General features: G+C 37.2%; 2 protein-coding genes across 5 annotated transcripts in view; one reads left to right on the forward strand and one right to left on the reverse strand.

Moving 5' to 3' along the window:
• LOC309662282 (uncharacterized protein) overlaps positions 1 to 25,388 on the reverse strand; it is a 226,470-nt gene that overhangs the window by 136,877 nt on the left and 64,205 nt on the right. The window lies entirely within an intron of this gene.
• Positions 1 to 25,388, forward strand: part of PTPN4 (protein tyrosine phosphatase non-receptor type 4) — a 174,994-nt gene that overhangs the window by 101,618 nt on the left and 47,988 nt on the right. For all 4 annotated transcript variants that reach the window (XM_082464732.1, XM_082464734.1, XM_082464735.1 and 1 more), the window contains 3 exons: positions 5,210 to 5,273; positions 8,914 to 9,086; positions 18,807 to 18,875. In XM_082464732.1, coding sequence (XP_082320858.1) covers positions 5,210 to 5,273; positions 8,914 to 9,086; positions 18,807 to 18,875 — 306 coding nt within the window. The remainder of the gene's footprint in view (positions 1 to 5,209; positions 5,274 to 8,913; positions 9,087 to 18,806; positions 18,876 to 25,388) is intronic.

The following is a 25,388-nucleotide window of genomic DNA, read 5'->3' on the forward strand; positions in this document are numbered from 1 at the left end:
TAGGAAGGACCCCTCGTTCTCATGAGTTTTACTACCAGGCACCCCACCAGGATCTCAGGGCGAAGATTGGAGAAAAATCCACTTGCGCTCGAAGGGCAGGGGATGGGAGTTGAGCAGGAAAGTAACCATTTTGAAATATGCTCAGAGCTTTCTGTTCTCCTTTACCAAGATCTGCCCTCAAGGAAATATATTTTACCAATACTTAACCAACATGGGTTTTACCAGAGCTTAACCAAGGTGGGGGAAGGGAAGTACCCATTTCCAGCCCTCTCTGTACTTCCTGTTTCAGCTAGGGAAGGGTGAGCTGAGGGGCACTGAAGGGTGCAGCCAAGGGGCCCAGACCACTAAACCCGAGGCCTAATCACAGGATTAAAGACGGGTTCTTCCCCAGCCCCAGACTTAACTGACACATCACCAGGGCTCCTGTATAATAACAAAGCGTCACAACTTAAGTCACTGCAAAGCTCAGGCTAATTAAGAAGGACTGTCTTGGGAAACCGAAAGACAACCAGAGGGACAGAAAGCAGGATAGTAGAGCAAATAGCCTCAAGTGCCTGCCTCAGAGACTGTCCCTTTGCAACAGTCACAATGTGATTGAATTCGTTCCTGAAGGAATTCATGGCCCAGGGCGCTGCTGAAAATAATAGAGCAGTGTGTTGGCAATTAGAGGCGTTCTCAGCTGGGTGTGGTTTTTGAGAGAATGGGGTGACTAGTACCCCTGGTCACCTCAGCATTCCTGTGGGCACACCCAGAGCTGTGCTTTCCTGAAGAGCAGCAGCAGAAGCGTAAACTGGAGGTTGGGGGTGAAGATAGAGTCCGTGCAAGTAAACTACCGAATAACAGGAAGCTGGGAAGGTGGGAAACACATACTTACGCTCACTACGATGCAATATGTAAAACATCTGGGTGCCAGCGAAATATTACAGGACACACAGATAAAGGAAAGTATGCCCCATGCACCTGATAAAAGACAAGCAACAGTTTTAAGTATACATGTGCATAATAACACAGTTTCAAAATACATGAAGCAAAAAATAAGGAAAAATAGACAATTCTACAATCGTAGTTGGAGATTTGAGCATATCCCTCTCAGAGCTCAATACAAAAACTAGACAATAAAAAATCAGTTGAAATAGATTCAAGCAGTATCAAATCTCTTGGCTTAATTGATAAACAATACTGAAACTGTGCGACTCAGATTGCACTTGAACCCATGGGCGGGGACTCAAAACCAGCCAGAACCCACTGTCTTTTAATTGAGATCACACACCTGGTCTCAGCACCTAATGAAGCTCAGGGTCTTGATGTCTCATAGCAGAAAGAATTCAGTGAGAGGCAAAGTGATGGGTAAGAAGTGGATTTATTTAGAGAGAAACACACTCCACAGACAGAGGGTGGGCCATCTCAGAAGGCAAGAGGCCCCAAAATATGGTGTGGTTGGTTTTTATGGGCTGTGTAATTTCATAGGCTAATGAGTGGGGATTATTCCAGCTATTTTGGGGGAAGGGGCAGAGATTTCCAGGAATTGGGCCACCGCCCACTTTTGGCCATTTATGGTTGGCCTCAGAACTGTCATGGAGCTGGTGGGAGTGTCATTTAGCTAATGCATTACAATGAGCATATAATGAGGCTCAAGGTCTACTGGAAGTCGAATCTTCCGCCATCTTGGATCTAGTTAGTTCTTACCAGTTTCTGTCATATCCTATGGCTATGTCATTCTTTCAAAGGTCGTGCCCTGCTCCCCTTCCCTCCTGTTTCATTACTATGCCTAGTAACAGCAAAATACACATTCCTTTCAAGGGTACATGGTTTGTTTACTAGGAGAGAAAATATGTTGAGCCATAAAACAAGCTTCAATAAATTTTTTTATTGTGTTATAATTAATATAACATTATATTAGTTTCAGGTGTACAGCATAGTGATTAACTATTTCTATACCTTATGAAACAATCAACACAGTAAGTCCCGTTATCATCTGTCACCATATAAAATTATTATAGTATTATTGACTATATTCCCTCTATATACATTACTTCCCCATGACTTCTTTTATAGCTGGAAGTTTGTGTTCTTAATCCATTTCACATTTTTGTCTTTACCTGCACCCTTTTCTCCCCTCTGGCAACCACTTGTTTGTTCTCTGTGTCTGTGAGTCTCTTTTTGTTTTTTTAGATTCCACGTATAAATGAAATCATAAGGTATTTGTTTTTCTCTTTCTAGTTATTTCACTTTCATAATACCCTCCAGGTCCATCCATGTTGCCATAGTTGGCAAGATTTTATTCTTTTTTTATGGCTGAGTAATATTCATACACACACACATATACAAACACATCACATCTTCTTCATCCATTCATTATCGATGGACACTTAGGTTGTTTCCATATCTTGGCTGTTATAAATAGTGCTGCAATGAACACAGGGGTGCATAAATCTTTTTGATTTAGTGTTTTCATTTTCTTTGGATACATACCCAGAGGTGGAACTGCTGGATCATATGCTTGTTCTATTTTTAGATTTTTGAGGCCCCTCCATACTGTCTTCCATGGTGGCTGCACATATTTACATTCCCACCAACAGTGCACAAAGATTCCCTTTTCTCCACATCCTCGTCAACACTTGTTGCTTCTTGTCTTTTTGATGGTAGCCGTTCTGACAGGTGTGAGGTGGTATCTCATTGTAGTTTTGATTTGCATTTCTCTGATAATTAATGATGTTGAACACCTTTTAATGTCCCTGTTGGCCATGTGTATGTCTTTGTAAAAAATGTCTATTCAGGTCTTCTGCCCACTTTTTAATCAAATTTGTTTTTTGATACTGAGTTGTATAAAAAATTCTTTATATACTTGGATATCAACCCCTTATTGGATATATCATTTGCAAGTATCTTCTCTCATTTGGTAGGCTACCTTTCTGTTTTGCTGGTTTGCTTCACTGTGCAGAATCTTCTAATTTGATGTAGTCCCATTGTTTATTTTTGCTTTTGCTGCCCTTACCTGAAGAGACATATCCAAAAAATAGTGCTAAGACTAATGTCAAAGAGGTTACTGTCTGTGTTTTCTTCTTGGAGTTTTATGATTTCAGGTCTTACATTTAAGTCTTTAATCCATTTTGAATTTATTTTTGTATATGGTGTGAGAAAGTTGTCCAGTTTTCATTTTTCTGCATGTAGCATCCAGTTTTCCCAACACCATTTATTGAAGAGACTGTCTTTTCTCCATTGTATATTCTTGTCTTCTTGTCATAGATTAATTGACCATGTGAGCATAGGTTTATTTCTGGGCTCTGTATTCTCTTCCACTGATCTGTGTGTCTATTTCTATGCCTGTACCAGACTGTTTTGGTTACTGTAGCTTTGTACTATAGTCTGATGTCAGGGAGCATGATTCCTCCAGCTCTGTTATTTCTCAAGATTGTTTGATTATTCGGGGTCTTCTGTGTTTCCAAACAAATTTTTTTTTTAACTTTTCATTTTATTTTGGAGTATAGGTGATTAGCAATGTTGTGATAGTTTCAGCTGTACAGAAGAGTGATTCAGTTATACATATATATGTATCTATTCCATGCAAATTTTGAAATTATTTGTTCTAGTTCTGTGAAAAATGCCATTGGTATTTTGATAGGGATTGCATTAAATATATAGATTGCCTTGGGTAGTATGGCCATTTTAACAATATTAATTCTTCCAATCCAAGAATACAGTGTATCTTTGCATCTGTTTGTGTCCTCTTCAGTTTCTTTCATCAGTGTCTTATAGTTTTCCAGGTTTTACATCCTTATGTAGGTTTATTCCCAGGTATTTTATTCTTTTTAATGTGATGGTCAATGGGATTGTTTCCTTAATTTCTCTTTCTGATAGTTCGTTGTTAGTGTATAGAAGTGGAACAGATTTCTGCATATTAATTTTGTATTTTGGGGTCCTTTTTTATGATTTTCATTTCTGTGTTTATGTTGCCCGTCTGTTCTTTTTTCTTGCTTTCTACTTTATCCTTTGGAGCTCTTAGCCTGTTAATCATAGTTGTTTTAAACTCCCAGTCTGATAAGTCCCACATTCCTCTCATATCTGGTTCTGATGCTTACTCTGTCTTTACATTGTGTTTTTTGCCTTTTGGTATGCCTTGTAATCTTTTCTTGATGGGCAGATACGATACCCTGGTAACAGGAACGCTGTAAATAGGCTCTTAGTAATGTGGTGGTGAGGTGTCCACGGAGGGGGGTGTTCTGTAGTCCTGTGATTAGCTCTCAGTGTTTTAATGAGCCCAGGCCTCTAGACTGAGCTTCATAGTGTTTCTCATTTTTTTCCTCTCCCCTTGGGTGGGACAGGATGGCTAGAGTGGGCTGGACTTGGGTATTTTCCTTCCCCAGGTCAGGCTCTGGTTAACGAGTTTCCCCTAAACGTAGGCCTTGTTAAGAGCAGAGTGCTCTGGCCTAGTTCACATGGTTTCTTTCCCTTTCCCTGTTGGAAATCGGAGGGTACTTTACTTTGGTATTTACTGTCGAAATCTATTTGAGCTTCTAGAGCTAAATCTCACAATACCGTGAGGGCTGCCCTATGACTGGGGCCTCTTGGGGTTTTTAACTCTCGGGGTTGACCACGCTGAGCCTTCAACAACTCATAAAATACAGTTCAGGTTTTCCTGCCCTGGCACTGCTTCCTCTGGCAGTTTCTGCTCCTGACTCTTCTCTGGGAAGCTCTGATTCCCTGTACTCAGCTGTTGGTCTCTCAAATCTTGGGGGTAGCAGTTTGCCCTGTGCTCTTCCCTTCCTTGTGTATTTAAGAAGAGTTGTGGATTTTTCAATCTGTTGAGCTTTTTACTTGTTGCCAGGATGGAGTGGTGATTTCCAAGCTCTTAACGTGCAGAAAACTACTTGCAGTTTTAAAGAGTAAATAACTATATTATTGGTATTCTTAAAATTTTAACTTGTGATATGTGTTTTTATGTATTTCTTTAGATACAAAATTGGGAAATGTATAGTTTACAGCAAATGTTCTGATAAAACTAAGCTCAGTTGAGCATATAAATTCTAATTATTTTTTCACGAAGCACCAAAAACTTTAGATTCTTTATGTACTTTATATATGTATATATAATTAAATATTTAGACATTACTAAACATACAGTTAAAAGATTATTTTTTAATTTTTTTGATTAATATTTTTATCTTTGTTCAATATTTTAAATACTCCAATTCATTCTCTTTTTATCCAGGTTGAAGATTGTAAAAATTTCTTTTAAGTGCAAACAGTTTTTTATTCAACTGAGAAAAGAATTGGTGAGTTGATCTTATTAACATAAATTAAGTCCTTTAAGAAATAAGTCGTCATTCATTACAGAACTTTTAGTGCAAGTAAATATGTTATTAATACTGTTAATAACTGCCTACTCAGTTAATTAATTCATGTTTTATGGCAAAGTATTTCCCTAGTGTTTCTGTGGTTCTGATCAGAAGTTATTCTAGATATCTGTTCTGCTATCTCTTGAACTTAGAAACTGATCTCAATTGTGATGTTCATTGTCATCCCCAGGGTCCATTCATGAGGTCAGTAACTGAGCATTTATATGTCCTTTTTCTTTTTCTTTTTTTTTTTAAAACTAAATCTACAGCACTTCCTTTCACATATGAATACATTTCATTTGGGGGATTCTGAGCATTTAGTTTTGTTCCTAGTTCATGAACGTGTAGTACATTTCCTCCCTTTGTTGGACTAGTGATGTCCTTTTTGTGTATTAAATACAACACGTTATCACAGAAAGTACAGTGTTGGAACGAATTTCATCTTATAAATGATTTTATCTATTTCATCAAATTAAATTAACCTTATCCTTTGACTGACATTACTAGAAGTCTTGACAAATTAACGCACATTTCAGGATGTTTATATGTTTGTATGTGTATAAAACGTATTCAGGGACTTCCCTGGCGGTCCAGTGGTTAAGACTTCGCTTTCCAGTGCAGGGGGTGCAGGGTCGATCCCTGGTCGGGGAGCTAAGATCCCACATGCCTTGAGGCCAAAAAACCAAAACATAAAACAGAAGCAATGTTGTAACAAATTCAATAAAGACTTAAAAAAAATGGTCCACATCAAAAATACATAATAAATAAATAATAAAATAAAATGTATTCAAAGCCTTAAAATATATTTGAATCAAATGTATTTTATAGAGGATATTGATCTACTGACTATGATTCATCATTTATACTCACAAAACATAGAAGTTTTATTTCAAGAGAGTTTTTATTGAAATAAAACCAACAGAAATTGAGTATAGTGCTTGATAAGTATATAATATACAATGTTATTATGTAGAACATTACTACCATCCTGGAAGCTGGTATTATTGCTAATGGAGTTGACGCCCACTAGCAGTCATTAACTCTCCCAAAAGGTAAATATTATTCTCATTTGTATCATCATGGATTAGTTTGCTTAGTTTTGAATTTTAAAATATAAAATCATACAGAATGTTTTCATTTTTATCTGCCTTCTTTCCCTTAACATTGTGAGATTCATCCATGTTGTTACACATAGCGATAGTTTGCTCCATTGCTGTGGAATTCTACTGAATGAATATACCATACATTAGTTATTCATTCTTACTATGTTAGTGGACAGTTTTGCCATTTCCATGTTGTTGCTATTATGATTAATGCTGTTAATGAACATTCTTGTACATGTTTCAGTGAATGTTTAGAGGAATAAAATATAATAAATCTTATCTGGAAACTAGAGAACAAACATTTTACTTTGATAATTATATTGGTAGGAGGTGGTATTTAAGTCAACTTTTCCAATTTGCTTCCCATTATAGTGCTATTGTTGTTAGTAATAATAATAATATAGTATCTAACATTTCTTAAGGTCTTACTGTGTGCCTGGTAATATATCAACCATTTTCATATCATTTAATCTTCACAACCATTCTCTGAGGTAGTGTTAGTGCATACAAAGCAACTGTTAAACATAATTAAGAATTCTCTGGTGATCGAGAAGTGATATTTTAAGCATATCATCTTCTGACATCACAGTTTAATATTTATACATGGGCATTTTACTGTATTTTAGTCATGGAAGATATCTTCATGACCTTTTGATAGGCAAAGATTGCTTTAATAGGACATAGAAGGGAAACTAACATTAAAGGAGAAGATCAGTAACTAGAACTGTGTTAAAATTGAGAACTATGTTCGTCAAAAGACATGATTAAGAAAGTCAAATGGCACAGAATATGTGAATAATACACACACACCATGTATGTCCTTGGTTGTATATCCAACCCAATCCAGAAGTATGCTAGTGACTTGAACAGACACTCCAGAACTGAGAATATCTCCGTGGCCAGTAACATGAAAAGCTGTTGAACCTCAGTTAAGCATCAGAGGGATACAAATTATAACCAGAATGTGATAATTTCACACAGCCACCAGAACAGTGGGACAAAGAGATGGGTGAAGCGGTGACGGGGGAGTGTGAGGTGCATACATGCTGGCGGAAGGGAGTGTCTATTGAGCTGATCGTTCTGGGGGACTGCTGGGTGCTACCGGCTAGAGGTGAGCACGTGACATCTACGACCCAGCAACAGAAATTCGCACCTACGTGCGTCAGACAAAATACAGGAATACACATAGGAACAACATTTTTACATCACCAAACTAGAAACATTAAATGTCTGTCAACAGTAAACAGATAAATAAACTGTGGTCTGTTCGTATGAGAGAATAGTGTGTAGAATGAAATGAGTCCATTACTGCTTCACAATTACACGGAGGAATATAGAAACATAATATTGAACAGAAGAAGTCAGACCTAAAGACATACATGTATGAGTCCGTGTATGTAAAGCTGAGAGACAAGCATGATTAACCTGTGGGCATAAAAGACAGAAGGCGGGCACATGTGTAGAGGTCAGCTGGTAGAACGGGAGACAAAGGTGCTCAGAGGTGCTGCTGACAGTCCGTTTCTGGACCTGGTTGCCGTCACCGTGTGAAATCAGAGCTGTGCACCTTGGCATGTATGCCTTGCTATGGATAGCTCAGTGAAACTATTTATTTAAATAGTGATTTGTGCCAAATTTTTAAAGAAAAATCAAAGAAATGCTTCTGTTGCTACTTATTTTAACTTTTTAATTAATTAATTAATTAATTTATGTTTGGCTGTGTTGGGTCTTTGCTGCTGCGCGCGGGCTTTCTCTAGTTGCGGCGAGCGGGGGCTACTCTTTGTTGCGGTGCGCGGGCTTCTCATTGCGGTGGCTTCTCTTGTTGCAGAACACGGGCTCTAGGCGCATGGGCTTCAGTAGATGTGGCATGTGGGCTCAGTAGTTGTGGCTCGCAGGCTCTAGAGCGCAGGTTCAGTAGTTGTGGCGCACGGGCTTAGTTGCTCCATGGCATGTGGGATCTTCCCGGACCAGGGCTCGAACCCATGTCCCCTTCATTGGCAGGCTGATTCTTAACCACTGCGCTACCAGGGGAGTCCTTGTTACTACTTATTTTAAAATAAGAATTTCAAAATAATGTTCAGAAGTGCTGAATGTTTTTATTTACTTATTTACAATCTAGACAGATTTATAAGTTTAGAGATATTGTTGAAAGGTGTGTTGATTTATCTTAAAGTTTAATTTGTGGGCCAGGATTGTATTTTGAAATAATTATAGCTACTAAGTTTTGAAAGTAGATATATATCAATTTTTAAATTTGTTTCTGTGTTCTAAAATAAAAGTTCCTATGAGTTGTGATATTACCGAATGAGGTCCACATTTTCCATTAATTTTACTGCTTTTTTATTGGATAAGCAAAAAAGACACAGGAAGGGTTAGTGTTTGTAAGGGTAGAGTATTTACCTGTAAAAAATAAATTAAATGGAGCATTAGATCCTGACATTCTCATGATATTCTCTGCATTTTGTCATTTATTACAGCATGAATCTAGAGAAACATTATTGGGATTTAACATGGTGAATTACAGAGCATGTAAAAACTTGTGGAAAGCATGTGTAGAACATCACACATTCTTCCGTTTGGACAGACCACTTCCACCTCAAAAGAATTTTTTTGCACATTATTTTACATTAGGTTCAAAATTCCGGTATTGGTAAGTATTGCTTATGCTTTGATACTTCAGTGTTGGATTTTTTCCTCCCTTTAAATAAAAGTCTAGTTTACTGAACCGTAGAATCTGTTACTCATGCGCACCTACTGAGTCAAAATCTCTGCAGAGTGTGGCCCCTTTGTCTAATCAGCAGAAAGTTCTGTAGGTTCTCATCATAAAGCCAGACTTGAGAAACCTGTTCCATTACCTATATTCCAGGTCACTATTTCCTAAAGTAGATCAACTGTATTTAATTAGTTACAATCTACTCCTGCTATAATTTCCATTGTCTTTGTTAAATATTTGTAAGATGACTTTATCGTGAAGAAAATATGTAGATGTGGCCCAGAAAAGATTTGTATTGTAAACCTCAAGCATTTATAAATGCCCCATTTGTAATCAGAAAAAAAAACAACAACAGCATAAAGCATAGTACAGGATATACCATTAAAAAACACATCCTCGCACCGTGATGAAGAGTGGCCCCCACTCGCCGCAACTGGAGAAAGCCCTCACACAGAAACAAAGACCCAACACAGCCAAAAATAAAAATAATAAATAAATAATAAATAAAAAATTAAACAAACAAACAAACAAAAAAAACACATCCTCCTTCCAAATAAGTGGTAAAAGTAGCCCAAAAATTCAGTATCAGCACTTAACTGGAATTAAGGAAATTGTAACCATAAAAAAAGGCACAGCAAATTCTTAAGTGGCTTGATGTCATGATTGGCTCCCCTGTCACCGTCCTAAAAGCAGTACTGGGAAAGTAAGGTGTTGGTACTTGTAAATTTAAAGGTAATTAGGTTTAGGGAATGAGAATGACATCAGTAGTGAGAGTCGGAAAAATCAAAAAGTCTTATCTATTGGTACTAAATCTTAGCAGGTACAGAAGAAACCTCTAGTGAGAGAACAGTGCAGACCATACTGGTATTCCTTCAGTAAAGTTAATTCCTTACCTAAATGACCACCGGGGTTGTTATACAAGAACTATACTTAACTTTAGCAGAACTCTTTCTTCCCTCTGACCTTGAAAATACGACGTACATGTCAATATACACACACCACTTCACTTAGGCAACAAAGAAATTAATAGAATGTAGTAGCCAACCTTTAACCATAATTTAAACCAGTCTCAGATGAAAAAAAAAAATCAAGTAATTTCCCCAAACTATACCACAGAGAACAAAATCTAGTCACGATGACTACAGATACCAAAGACATTTAAAGAAACCAGTTTGGGAGAAAATCATCCCTGAAACAGGAAGAAATTTCTACCTAGATATTAACAAAAAAAAACTAGCTCAAGGGACTTGCCCAGTGGTCCAGTGGTTAAGGCTCTGCACTTCCACTGCAGGGGGCATGGGTTCGATCCCTGGTCAGGGAACTAGGGTCCTTCATGCCACATGTTGCAGCCAAAAAAAACGAGAACAAAACAAAAAAGAAGGGAAGTTTCTCATCATGGAAGTTGAAACACTAAATAGTAAATTAAGTAATTCTTTAAAAAAAAAAAAAGCTCAAGAACTATCTAATTAAAAAAGAAAATACTGGTTGAGGGCAGCAACACTTGCCATTCAGGCTGTTATTGCCCTTGGGGGAATATGGACCTAGTACTGGCAGATTTTACATTTTTAAAACAGTTTTATTAAGGTATAATTGACATAGAATAAGTTACCATATTTAAAGTTTAAAATTTCATGTTTGGAGATGTATATACGTCCATGTACCCATCACCACAATTAAGATAGCAAGCATATCCACCCCGGAATTTTCCTCATACCCCTCTGAAACCCCTTTTCTCTCACCTCTCTTTGTCCCCTTGTATCCGCTGGTCTGCTTTCTGTTTCTATAAATTGGTTTGCATTTTCTAGGATTTTATATAAATTGAAACATATATTTTGCATATTCTTTACATATATATTACATACTCTTTTACTTGGCATAATTATTCTGAAATTCATCTATGTTGTTGCCTGGATTGATGGTTCATTTCTTTTTATTGTAGGGTAGTATTCCATTGTGTAGCTATAACACATTTTGTTTATCCATTCACTTAATTATGGATATCAAGTGGGTTGTTCCTCTGTTTGGCTTGCTTCCGGACTTGGGCTATTACAAATAAAGCTGCTGCGAACATTGATGTGGAAGGGTTTGTACGGACATTTGCTTTAAGTTCCCTTGGTTAAATACCTAGGAGTGGAATCGCCGGATCTTATGGTAGATGTATGTTTAACTTTGCGAGAAACTGCTGGTCGTTTTTCCAAAGCACGTGTATCTTTTTACATGCCCACCAGCAGTGTATGAGAGTTCTAATTCCACCAGATTCTTACCACTGCCTCCTGGTATCTTTTCATTTGACTAGTTTTCTGAAGAGCACGTAATTTTGATAAGTTCAATTTACCAGTTTTTTCTTTCATGGATCTTTCTTTTGGTGTCATATCTAAGAAATCTTTGCCTAACCCAAGGTCACAAAGATTTATTCCTGTTTTCTTCTAAGAGTTTTACAGTTTTAACCCTTACATTTAGGTCTATGATCGATTTGAAAGTAATTTTTGCATATGGTGTGAAGTATGGATTGAAGTTTGTCTTTTTACATATGGATATCCAGTGTTCAAGCATTTTTTGTTGAAAAGATTACTCTTTCTCCACAGCATTGCCTTTGCACCTTTGCTAGAAATCAGTGGTCCATATTTGGGTGGACTTATTTCTGGACTTTTTAATAATAAGTCTTAAGTCCAGTAGTATTAGTCTTCCAACTTTGTTCTTTTTAGAAGTTGTTTTGAATGTTCTAGGCCCGTTGCAGTTTCATCTGAATTTTAGAATTAGCTGATCACTTTCTACAAGAAAGACTTCTGGGATTCTAATTGGAATTGTGCTGAAACTATAGATCAATTTCAGGAGAATTGACATCTTAAAAATACTGAGTTTTCTCTACTAGAACTAAGCAGTGAATTTGGTAAGGTTGCAGGATACAAAATTAATGCACAGAAATCTCTTGCATTCCTATACACTAACAACGAAAGATCAGAAACAGAAATTAAGGAAACAACCCTATTTACCTTCGCAACAAAAAGAGTAAAATACCTAGGAATAAACCTACCTAGGGAGACAAAAGACCTGTATGCAGAAAACTATAAAACACTGATGAAAGAAATCAAAGATGACATAAACAGATGGAGAAATGTACCATGTTCTTGGATTGGAAGAATCAACATTGTGAAAATGACTATACTACCCAAAGCAATCTACAGATTCAGTGCAATCCCTATCAAATTACCAATGGCATTCTTCACAGAATTAGAACCAAAAATGTTATGCTTTGTATGGAAACACAAAAGACCCTGAATAGCCAGAGCAATCTTGAGAAAGAAAAATGGAGCTAAAACATAGGAAAAACACTCTTTGACATAAACCACAGCAAGATCTTCTCCGACCCACCTCCTAGAGTAATGAAAATAAAAACAAAAATAAACAAATGGGACCTAATTAAACTTAAAAGCTTTTACACAGCAAAGGAAACCATAAACAAGACAAAAAGACAATCCTCAGAATGGGAGAAAATATTTGCAAATGAAGCAACAGACAAAGGATTAATCTCCAAAATATACAAACAGCTCATGGAGCGCAATATCAAATAAAACAACCGAATCAAAAAATGGGCGGAAGACCTAAATAGGTATTTCACCAAAGAAGACATACAGATGGCCAGGAGGCACATGAAAAGATGCTCAACATCACTAATTATTAGAGAAATGCAAATCAAAACTACAGCAAGGTATCACCTCACACTGGGCAGAATGGCCATCATCAGAACTACAAACAATAAATGCTGGAGAAGGTGTGGAGAAAAGGGAACCCTCTTGAACTGTTGGTGGGAATGTAAATTAATATAACCACTGTGGAGAACAGTATGGAGTTTCCTTAAAAAACTGAAAATTGGGACTACCCTGGTGGCGCAGTGGTTAAGAATCGCCTGCCAATGCAGGGGACACAGGTTCGATCCCTGGTCCGGGAAGATCCCACATGCCACGGAGCAACTAAACCCGTACGCCACAACTACTGAGCCTGTGCTCGAGAGCCCGTGAGCCACAGCTATTGAAGCCCTTGTGCCTAGAGCCCGTGCTCTGCAACAAGAGAAGCCAGCTCAATGAGAAACCCACACACCACAATGAAGAGTAGCCCCTGTTTGCCGCAACTAGAGAAAGCCCGTGTGCAGCAACGAAGACCCAATGCAGCCAAAAATAAATAAAATTAAAATAAATCATATCTTCAAAAATGTATGGATGTACTTATAAAAAAAAAAAAACTAAAAATAGAACTACCAAATGACCCAGCAATCCCACTCCTGGGCATATAGCCTGAGAAAACCATAATTCAAAAGGACACATGTACCCCAGTGTTCATTGCAGCACTATTTACAGTAGCCAGGACATGGAAACAACCTAAATGTCCAATGACAGATGAATGGATAAGGAAGATGTGGTACATATACGCAGTGGAATATTAGCCATAAAAAGGAACGAAATTGGGTCATTTGTAGAGATGTGGATGGACTTAGAGTGTGTCATACAGAGTGAAGTAAGCCAGAGAGAGAAAAACAAATATTGTATATTAACGCATACATGTGGAATATAGAAAAATGGTAATAGATGAACCTGTTTTCAGGGCAGGAATAAAGATGTAGAGATAGAGAACCGACGTGTGGACACAGGGGGGAAGGGGAGGGTGGGACGAATTGGGAGATTAGGATAGACATATATACACTGCCATGCGTAAAATAGATAGCTAGTGGGAACCTGCTGTATAGCACAGGGAGCTCAGCTCAGTGCTCTGTGACTACCTACATGGGTAGGATGTGGGGTGGGGTGGGAGGGAGGTCCAAGAGGGAGGGGATACATGTGTACACATAGCTGATTCACTCCATTGTATAGCAGAAACTAACACAACATTGTAAAGCAATTTTACTCCAATAAAAAAAATACTGAGTTTTCTGACTCATGAAACATGGTATATCTTTTTTTTTTTTTTTTTTAATACACTTCTCAGCCCTCTGGGAGCAAGCTTTTTTTTTTTTAACATCTTTATTGGTGTATAATTGCTTTACAATGGTGTGTGGTATATCTTTTTATTTACTTAAATGTTATTTCTCTCAGCAGTGTTTGTAGTTTTCAGCATACACCTCTTTCACATCTTTGCCAAATGTATCCTTAATTATTTCATGTTTTTGATGCTATTATAAATTGTCTTATTATATTTTAATTTCAGATTGTTCATCACAGTTAATTAGAAATACAATTTTTTTTTATGTTGATCTTGTTTTGTTAAACTTTGCTTTTACCTCATTTATTTTAGGAGCTTCTTTTATAGTTGCCGAAAGATTTTCTTCCTAGAGGCTAAAAACAGTCTTAATTTTTCCTTTCTGTTCTGATCCTTTTTATTTCTTTTTCTTTACTTGTTGCCCCAGCTAGAGCCGCCAGTCTAGTGTTGAGTAGAAGTGGTGAGAGCAGATATCCTTGTCTTGTTCCTTATCTTAGGGGAAGACACTCAGTATTTCACTATTAAGTGTGATGTTGGTTGTGGGCTTTCACACATGCCCTATATCATGCATGTTGAGGCAGTTCCTCTATTTCGCATTTGTGGGAAGTTTTTATTAGGATTGGTTATTGGTTTTTGTCAAATGCTTTTTCTGCAGCTATCACAATGATCATATGGGTTTTCTTTTTAGTTGTTTATTTGATGAATTATATTGATTGACTTTCAAATGGTAAAGCAACCGTACATTCCTGAGAGAAACCCCACTTGGTTATGATCTGTTATCCTGTTTATATATTATTTTATTTAATTTGCTTACATTTTGTTTAGAATTTTTGCGTTTATGTTTGTGAAGGATATTTCCCTTTAGTTTTCTTTTGTAATGTCATTATCAGGTTTGGTGTCAGGATCATTTTGGCCTCATTGAATGAGTTGGGAAGTATTTCCTCATTTTCAGTTTTCTAGAAGAGTTTCTGTAGTAATATTATTTCCTTTTAAAATGTTTGATAGAATTTTCCAGTTCTGTTCTTTCTAAGGCAGAAGCATTATTTATAGGAGGCTTTTGAACAGCACATTCAGATTCTTTAATACAAATGAAGCGGTTCAGGTTTTCTCTTTCTTCCTGGGTGGACTTTGATCATGTTTTTCAAGGAATTTATCTATTTTGTCTAAGTTCCTGAGTATTTCGGCATAAAGGTTGTAATATTACCCTATTATATTTTCAGTATCTCTAGAATCTAGTAAGGTCATTTCTCTCATTCTTGATATTGGTAATTTGTGTCTTCTCTCTTTTTCCCTTATCAGTCTTGTTAGAGGTTTATCACTTGGGATTAAATATTTTTAAACACTGTGAATGCTAAATAAAACCTTTCTTCAGGTTTGTATGTAGCTTATGGGCCACCCTTTGGCTGTCAAGTCTTAAAGGAAAAAAGTGACCGAAAAACACTAAACCAGGTTCCCGTTCAAGTCTAGAGTCAGTAGCTAGGCAGTATCAAATATACAAAACCTCAGGGAATATAACATCTCTGAGCCTATTTTGAAAAAAAAATTTAATGGTAAAGTTTAACCATCCAAGAGAGAATTCAAAATGACTCAAGAAGAATCTTGGTGAAAGAAGTCAGAATAAAGATTAAATTCTTTAAATATGGAACGAATCCTTGACAACTATGAGAATTATAACTACAGAATAGTATTAAAATGTTATAAACTTGGACAAAGTAAAAGTAATAATATAACTAAGAAAGCAAGAGGAAGCAGGGACTAGTGAACTATGTGAATCCATATTAACAAAAATTAAATATTAATACACTAAGTTTTTAAGGTTTTCCCTGACCTTTTTATTCTCCTCCTCCTCCTCCTCCTTCTTCTTTTTTAAATGAATGGTAGCCTTTTTCTTTCCTTTAATTCAAGAGAAATCCATTTAATATTTTCATTGTGGCCATATATAGCACAATCACATTGTAATAGAATTATATCCATATTTGTAGCCTTTTCTATGTATGTATAGAGTTTCAGAATGATTTTTGCCCGCTCATAATAGAGATTATTTCTTAGGCGTATGGCTGTGGCTAAATCTGTTTGTTTACTTTTTTTGTTATGCTTTTCGATATTGCTTGAATTACTTACAAGAAGCCTGCATGCTTTCACCAATTGGTATATTCTCATTGTTCTTAAGATAAGTATCTTGCTGTCAGAATTTAGTGTTCTTAGATTATGTTACAGTTTTACATTTTGTTCTAATTATACTAAACCCTATAGAATAATATGGATAATATGACATATAAACACTTCATTTTTCCCTCATATTTGAATTTAATATTTATATTTTTATTATGAAATTCAACTTGTTAATTCAGCCTTTTGAGTAATAATGTCCCATTTGAATCCTCTTTCCTGGAAAATTACTCTCTCAGTTCGGGAAACAGGAAGCTCTTTTGATTTTTCAGATAAAAGCAATTTAATTGAGGCAGTTGGTTTCTAACACAAGTGTTAGGAAGGCTGGGAAAACAAAAGGGAGGGGGTTTGGAGAAGCAGTTGGAAGAATGGGTAATGCCCGAGGGTCAGAAGCTTGTGTCACTCTGGGCTGGAGCCCGCGAGCTGAGACCTGCTGCTGCCCTGGTGAGCTGCTGCCCTGGATTCTGGATCACCAGGGCGGTGCTGCTTTGATCAGGGATGGCATCCTCTGCGGGGTTCTGTTTCTCTCTGTGCCCTGTGCCTGCTGCTGTTACAGCGGCTGCCAGCATCTGACGGTCACCTGCTTCTGACCCGCTCCGCTTTCTGATCTCCCACCAGAAAAAAGGTGGAACTGACAGGAAGCCAGCTTGCAGGGGAGCCTCCAAGATGCAGGGCGTAGCAGACAGAGCAGGACAGGACTGAGGCCCGGGCAGCTCGGCTAACGTGAAATTAAATTAGTGTGTATAAGTAAGCCGCAGATGTCTACAGTGGTAAAAGCTAGACTTGATGTTTATAGTCCTTAAGAACTTCCAAAACGTATCCAAAATACTTTCTAATCACCAAAATGATTAATAATCTTGTGAGCGGTGTAGGAATGGCAGCATGACAAATATTTATCTGGATACAGTCCTATCCCTAATGGATACACATGAGATAAATGCTTTTCCTTCTCATTATAAGCAATGGTTGGGAATACTAGCACTCTTGTCATCTCTCACGAAGACTGAGAGACGGAATTTGGAATATCGGGGGATTTAATACTTCCTTTACCAGCCTCCTCACGCACACCCTTCCCCCCTTGTTGTCTCTGTTCCAAAATGCCCAGGGGATTACAGTCCTTGTTCTAATGTGGAAGTACAAAGCAGTGGTGAACCTCAATCTGTTACCTTGTTCACAATTGCAAGTATAGCTCATTCTTCTTAGAGGAAATATATTATCTTAAGACACATCAACTTATCTGAATTTTAAAATCGTGACAATGTTTCTGACTTTTCCATTAAAACTTGAACAGAGGGCTTCCCTGGTGGCGCAGTGGTTGAGAATCTGCCTGCCAATGCAGGGGACACGGGTTCGAGCCCTGGTCTGGGAGGATCCCGCATGCCGCGGAGCAGCTGGGCCTGTGAGCCACAATTACTGAGCCTGCGTGTCTGGAGCCTGTGCTCCGCAACAGGAGAGGCCGCGATAGTGAGAGGCCCGCGCACCGCGATGAAGAGTGGCCCCCGCTCGCCGCAACTGGAGAAAGCCCTTGCACAGAAACGAAGACCCAACACAGCCATAAAAAAATAAATAAGTAAATTAAAAAAAAAAAAAAAACTTGAACAGATGTGCCATTCTATTCACATTTATCTATACTTGTCCATAGAAGATGATCTTAAAATTGCTTACTTATTAGCTTTGGAAACCTATATTTGGCTGCTTTTTTATATATTAAATTTCTATCTATGTAAATGGTTATATTTGATGTTCTAGACATTTATGTTCATTCACTCAAATAATGTGATGTGTCAAGTAACAGATTCTCTGAGAACCAAGTTTTTATTTACAAATTTGCTCTCAACACATTGGAGTACCACAGAGGAAGCTCAGTTCCCAGGCATAAACGGTGTGCTTGGGAGACCAGTCAGCTTCAAGATAAACCCCTGTAATGCCCAACTCCCAACCATATTCTGACCTTCATTCCTTCTAATATAAAAATATCTGGGGTTGCCTGTATCTGGACGTGGAGGGATTTGAGGATGTGTCTGTGATCATTATCAGTAGGTGAGGAGGAAAAGCTTGCCCAAGGAAAGAGCAGTTCTTCGAGATCTCCCCATGTGTCAGGCCCTTGTTGAAGGAGTAGTAAAGACACTAGCCAAACCGCAGACGTGGCAGGAGGGCAGGGCTTAGATGAGCTGGGACAGAGCAACCTGTTTCTGAGTCTAGAGGGAGTGCCTTTCCAGGGCATAGCAGAGGAGGAATTCCTCTCAGACAGAATTACTTCTTTCATACTCACTCCCAAACAAAGGAGTATCTGAACACAAAGTGTCTTTGGAACACGTCCTTGTTCATTAATGGAAGAAGTGTAGTTAAGCTTCATCCATCCAGGTAGAAGTGGAATGTAGTCCATTCTTTCCTTCTTACCCTCTGCTAGAAATATCTTGTCTCTTATGTAATTGTAGTGTAGTCATGCTGTGTGTTGTCATTTTATCTTGTAGTTCTCTTTAAGGTTTTCTTACTGTACGTATTTATCTATTTCAGTGGGAGAACTGAAGTCCAGTCAGTTCAATATGGCAAAGAAAAGGCAAATAAAGACAGGGTGTTTGCAAGGTAAGCCACTTCTAATTCAGTGTCTGAATTTTTTTTAAAGCAAGGTTAAAATTGCTAAAAACTTTTTCCAAATATGATTACAGAATTATCACATGATTCCTTCTTTAATTAAATGATAAATTATGTTGAGCGAGTAGTGAAATAGTTTGTCTAGTTTACTCAATCATTTTTTTTTAGTGGACCAAGGATTGTAACCCTGACTAGGCAGAATCAAGTATTATATTATTAATATAACATTTTGTTGGAAGGCTTGTTTCCCTTTGGTTAACATTTTTGAGAAACATAGTGACTCATCTCATATATTATCCAGCCCATTTCTTCTTTCTTTAAATCATATTGTTAAGAAATAAGTTGCTTTTTATTTGGGTGCTATTTTGTTATCTTCATTTTTTAAGATCTGTTAATAACCAGTTTGCTTTTCAACAAGTGAGATGACATGATCAGATTTATGGTTTAGAAAATAGTTTTATAAGCAAGGATAGAGAATGAATTAGAAGTAAAGTCTGGGTACCCAGAGACCAGTTAGGTTACTGCAGTAATCCAAATGAAAGTAACAAAGGCCTGAACTAAAACACTGACAGTGAAGTGGTTAATAGGGAACAAATTTGAGGAACTTATTTTGCGGGTGGAACAAGCACAAGTTGTTGACCAGTTGGTGGAGGTGTGTGAGAGACAGGAGTATCTGGAAAGACTTGTCAGCTTGGAGTGACCTAAAATGGACAGGGGTTACAGGAGAGAACAGATTTGTAATAGAAGAGGTTAAATTGGCACAGGTCTAGTTTGAGATGCCTGAGCAATAATCTAACCAGATTGTCCAATAGATGATTAAAAACTCAGCCAAGAGCTCTGACGAGGGAGACTGACCAGATTGGTGGCAGCTAATCTTTACTGAAGACCTACTGTGCCGAGCATTGTTTCAGGCCTTGGGAACACAGTGAAGAACAAGATACTGCACTCTGATTGGTGGAGCAGACGCCTAGTATAGGTGAGGGCTGAGGCAGGGAAGGCCCTGAGCCGGAGCCAGTAGTGGGCAGGGTGCGCACGGCAGTGCTGCAGGAGATGGCTAGACAGGCGGGCAGCGGCCGGAGTCTGTGTGGCCCTGTGCTGGGAACGGTGAGGACTTAGGATTGTAAGTGGAGGCCAGGGGGACTGGGGGCATGGGAGGGAAATAAATTGACTTGCATTTTAAAAATGTGGTAGAGTTCTTGTGCTTTAGAGTGATAAACTGAAGTATATACAAGTATCGTATGGTTGTTGGGATTTGCTTCAGAATAACTGGGGGGTGAGGTGAAACACGATTCTCATGATGATGCTGTTGAACCTGGGGCCTGAGTACACAGGGTTTATCAAACTCTTCTTTCTACTTCTGTTTATATTTGAAATGTTCCAAAATAAAAATATGGGGGAGGGTGGGAGATTAGCCTGGCTGCTGGGGTAGAATCACTCTGTGGGGATGTGAGTGGAAGAGGGTGACCAGTTAATCTCATAATGGCTAATGCTTATTTTGTACTTACCTGTGCCAGGCAGTGCATGTATATTAACTCACAACCCCCAAACTCAGTGAGGTAATAAATCCATTACAGATGAGAAAACTCAGCGAGTTTGAATAATTTACCTGAGATTATACAGAGAGTGAGGGATGCAGCAAGATTCTAACCAGGCATCCCAGGTTCTTACCCACACTTTTAACCTCTGTGCGGTAGTTTTTGCTGTTCTGCGTGAGACATGTGACGCTTGACTCCTTCCCTGCCTCAGATGTGAAAGGTGATCCCGTTATTGTCTGTCTCCTGCACTAGGTAGGATGTCAGCTCTAGGAGGACGGGAGTCTGTCTGTCTGAATTCACCACAGTAGCCACAGTCCTCTAGTGAGTGGGGTATGGTAGATGTTTTTAAATGAAGCAGTGTATTTTCAGTGAAAATGGCTTGGAGAGGGTGAGTCTTTAAAGAGGTCATGAGCTTAGCGTCTGCTGCCAGTGGAGGCCTGAGAGTTTTAATAAACGAGAAGTGGAGAATTTTGCTTTTGATTTTAATTTTGCTCTCAGTCTTTGTCCGAAAGACCTCCTGCTTTGTGTTTCTAGGCTAAAAAGCTGCTGTTTTTTTTCTTTCCTCTAAAAGCAGAAACTGCTTTATTGCTTTCTCTACTCCACAAATGATGGCTCATTTTTTTTTTTAAAGCTCCAACAATGCCAAATAACATAAAGAAAAATCGTGACCCCAACACAATCATTTAAAATTGTTTTGTATTTACTGTTCAAGATTTTGCCATGTATATACTCGCAGATATTGATATGTAGGTCTATATTTTATTTGTTTTAAAAATTGTTTCATACTTTTTCTTGCTTGTTTTTATCACTTAGCATATCATAGGAATTTTCTTTGATGTTGAAAAATCTGCAGTCGTTCATGTCAGTAAATCTTAAACACTTAAGTCCTTTTATCCTGAGCTGTAGATTTAATTGCAAGATCCTTCCCTTCGTCCTGCCACTGGTCCGTGTACACAGTCAGAGTCATTTCTGAGGCTGAGGCTGTGCCGGCACTGTGCCTGGAATGCTTGTAAAAATAAAAAACAAATAATATTACAAGTTCCTTGGAGTAAGGACATTTGAAACAAAAAAATCATTAGAACATGATTTTTATGTGTTTGAATAATAAAATGTACTTGGGTTTTTTTATTTTCCCCTTCATTCCTGGCTTACCCTCATCCTGATTTGTCTATGAATGATCTGTCCAGTTGGAAAATTGTCAATGAAAAATGCCTTGATGTAGGAAAGATTTCGCTGGTCAGGGCATATAGCATTTTGCTGTGATAAGTTTAACTTGAATTTGAATGATGTAATTCATTTCAGCATTTGTTCAAAAAGGTTTTGAAATTGATTTATTTTGGCTTTATTTTTAGATTTATTGAGGGAAATATTGTCAATTTCTCTATTAAATATAAATCTTGGTGTCATATTAGTGGCTTAGTTATTTCAGAAGGGAGAAAGAAAGAAAGTAAAAACACAGAGATGTCTGCCCCAATAGATACAGCTGCTGAAATTACTCAAATTCCTCCTTTCCACAGTCGTAGATACTCTTGTTTCTAGTTACAAAGTACTAAGGACCTGTACAAAGGTAAAATGTACAGTAAAATGTTAATTTGAAACCATTTTCCTTGAAATTGCTCTTGAGAAAGGAATAGTTCACTTCCTATCAACTTTGTTTTAACTTAAAATGTACATATTTATTCTAGTTCTTAGTACTATAACTTTTTTGCAACACTCCTTTCAGACTTGTTAAAATCAAAGTAAATATTTTTCTGATTCTTCTATGTTAAAACAGCACCATAAAAAAATATTTGCACTTTTTTATTCTTTTCCTAACAAAAAGCTTAACTTTTTGTCTTGCTTGATATTTGTAAAAATACTGAACATGATTTCATAACTAGTTCTACTGTAATATGATATCCTAATATGAATACCAAGCATAGGTGTGTTTACATATTAATGTTAATATCACATGCAAATGACTTCCTTTATTTATATGTGTTAATGCTTTAATATTTTGAGCATATCAGATTTTGAGAGATATACATATAGTTACACCTGCATCTTATTAGTTCATTTTTTTTTCCAGAGCAGTTCCCAATACATTTTATTTTATTTTATTTTATTATTTATTTATGTTTTAAATTTAATATTTAAAAAAATTTTTTTTAATTTTTATTTTATATTGGGGTATAGTTGATTAACAGTGTTGTGTTAGTTTCAGGTGTACAGCAAAGTGATTCAGTTACACATATACAAGTATCTATTCATTTTCAAATTCTTTTTCCATTTCTGTTATTACAGAATATTGAATAGAACTCCCTGTGCTATGCAGTAGGCCCTTGTTGGTTACCTATCTATCTATCTATTTATTTATTTGGCTGCGCCGGGTCTTAGTTGTGGCATGTGAACTCTTAGTTGCGGTATATGGGATCTAGTTCCCTGACCAGGGATTGAACCCAGGCCCCCTGCATTGGGAGCGTGGAGTCTTAGCCACTGGACCACCAGGGAAGTCCCTGGTTATCTATTTAAAATATAGCAGTGTGTGCATGGGAATCCCAAACCCCAGTCTATCCCTCCTCCCCCACTTTTCTCTGCCTGGTAACCATAAGCTCATTTTCTAAGTCTGTGAGTTTGTTTCTGTTTTGTAAATAAGTTTATTTATATCATTTTTTTAAAGATTCCACATATAAGTGGTATCATATGATATTTGTCTTTCTCTGTCTGACTTACTTCACTTAGTATGATAGTCACCAGTCAGATAGTTCTTCATTTTATATATGCATTATTAAAATGTGAAATTGTTTAACAGGTTATCTTATAAAACAAATATTATTCAGTGAGTAGTAGAGATAAAATCCTGATATGATGGGCCCCAAATAACTGTCCTGTTTCTTTTGTTGTGCTGGAATTGTATGAATCCACTTTGAAATAATAAGTCATCATCTAGGACAAGGTCTTAATAGTACTTTTTAATGATCCTACTAGCTCTGAAAGACAAGCTTTTCTGGGATTGTGATGATCTGATGCATATCTATCAAAATACCCTAATGGTTTTAGCAATTATTAAATTATTCTGTTAGAGTATTAGAGAAGTCTAGAATTCTTGTCCACTCCTTGGAATTTTAGTTGGCAGTATAAATAGTTAGAAAAGATTTCTCCTTAAACTTTTTATGTAAGGTTGTTTTTTCAGCAATAATAAATGTTAACTTATTTTTCTGATGCATCAACTCTTTGAATTGCTTTCAGACTTTTTCAGTTATCATATAATATCTAAGAAGAAAGCAAAAGAATGTTCCCATGCAACAGAAAAATAAGGTGCCATGGTCAGAAAATAAATTTACCACATTGCAAACACTGATGAAGTGTGGTATTTTTTTCTCTGAAGTTTCCACACTCAACAGGAAACATAGACACCAAGCTTGAGTGGGTGGGTCTCTGAGGTTAAAACTGTTAATAAAATACCTTGAAGTTTAGTTTTAAATGCAAAGCATTTCCAACCATGTTTAGTTTATTAACAACAGTAAAGTGTTCTGATGCCTTGTATTAGGTGAGTATAACTGGATTTTTTTCCACCTTCAAATGACTCTTTCCCTCTTTTAGAAAATGAAAATAGTTGATCTCCTGACTGTGGTTAGTGAACTCACTTAAACAGTTTACATTTAATAATCCAATATGTGAGTAATCTGTTTATTAACATTAAGAATTATGTTAATAGAAGAGCATTAATAGAAGAGCCATAAATGCTGTTTCTTTTAATAATCTTTACTTCATTTTAAAAATCTAATGCATGAGATAATATACTTTATTTTTATTTTATTGTGACTGATGAGGTGGTTAGACTAAATGGTATCCTGACTTGTCTTCAAATCAGAAAATCCTGTAATTTAAACTCATGGTAATGGGAAATGTTTATGCTTTAATGACTTCAGATTCACTTATGAAAAATGAAATCTGAGTCAATGACTTTTTTTAAAAACTTGATAACGTTACATCTCTTTTAGAAAATGTTCAATGTTCTTAAGTTAAGGAGATGTCAGTCAACTATATTTCAATTTAAAACTAAGTAAAAGAAAAAAAAGCAACATCATTAGGCCAAACTAAAAAGATTTTAGCTATGAATACATGAAATGATAGGGCATTTGTGTGGTTTGGATTCAGAAGTAATTTAAGTTACTTGTGGTTTAGTAAAATTAATAAACTAAAACACTGCAGTGAAAATGTAGATACTCATAGATCATTTCAGAAGGTAGGGAAGGACCGTAGGAGTGTACATTTTACTAGAAAATTTTGATATTTAAATGTAGAAACTTAAGTGATTTGTCTGTGGGAAGGTCAAAGCTGGGATTGATGGTCCCCACTCATTGTTTTTTTTTTTTTTAAATAAATTTATTTATTTATTTTTGGCTGCGTTGGGTCTCCGTTGCTGTGCATGGGCTCTCTCTAGTTGCGGTGTGCGGGCTTCTCATTGCAGTGGCTTCTCTTGTTGTGGAGCACGGGCTCTAGGCACGCAGGCTTCAGTAGTTGTGGCACACAGGCTCAGTAGTTGCAGCTCGTGGGCTCTAGAGCGCAGGCTCAGTAGTTGTGGCGCACGGGCTTAGTTGCTCCGTGGCATGTGGGATCTTCCCGGACCGGGCCTCAAACCCGTGTCCCCTGCATTGGCAGGCGGATTCTTAACCACTGCACCACCAGGGAAGCCCCCCCACTCATTGTTTTAATGCTTCCTACTATGTATGTAAATTTTCTTGAGTACTCGTGGTCAGTGTTACCATGCTTTGTAGTCTAGTCTATTTGTATGTGCTTCGGTGAGTTATTACTGAAATATAAAACTGTCTAAGTTTAGAAGCTGATATATTATGTGTTTTTATGTAATTTGCTTAATTCATTATATTAACCTTCATATGAACTCTGCATGTCAAAAAGCTAGGCATTTAAAAAGATATCATGTATTTTCCATGAACTTTGGCCACTTCTTGAATTTGCATAAAAA

Source organism: Balaenoptera physalus (assembly GCF_965194825.1).
Source record: "Balaenoptera physalus genome assembly, chromosome: 6".
In the NCBI taxonomy this organism is placed as follows: domain Eukaryota; kingdom Metazoa; phylum Chordata; class Mammalia; order Artiodactyla; family Balaenopteridae; genus Balaenoptera; species Balaenoptera physalus.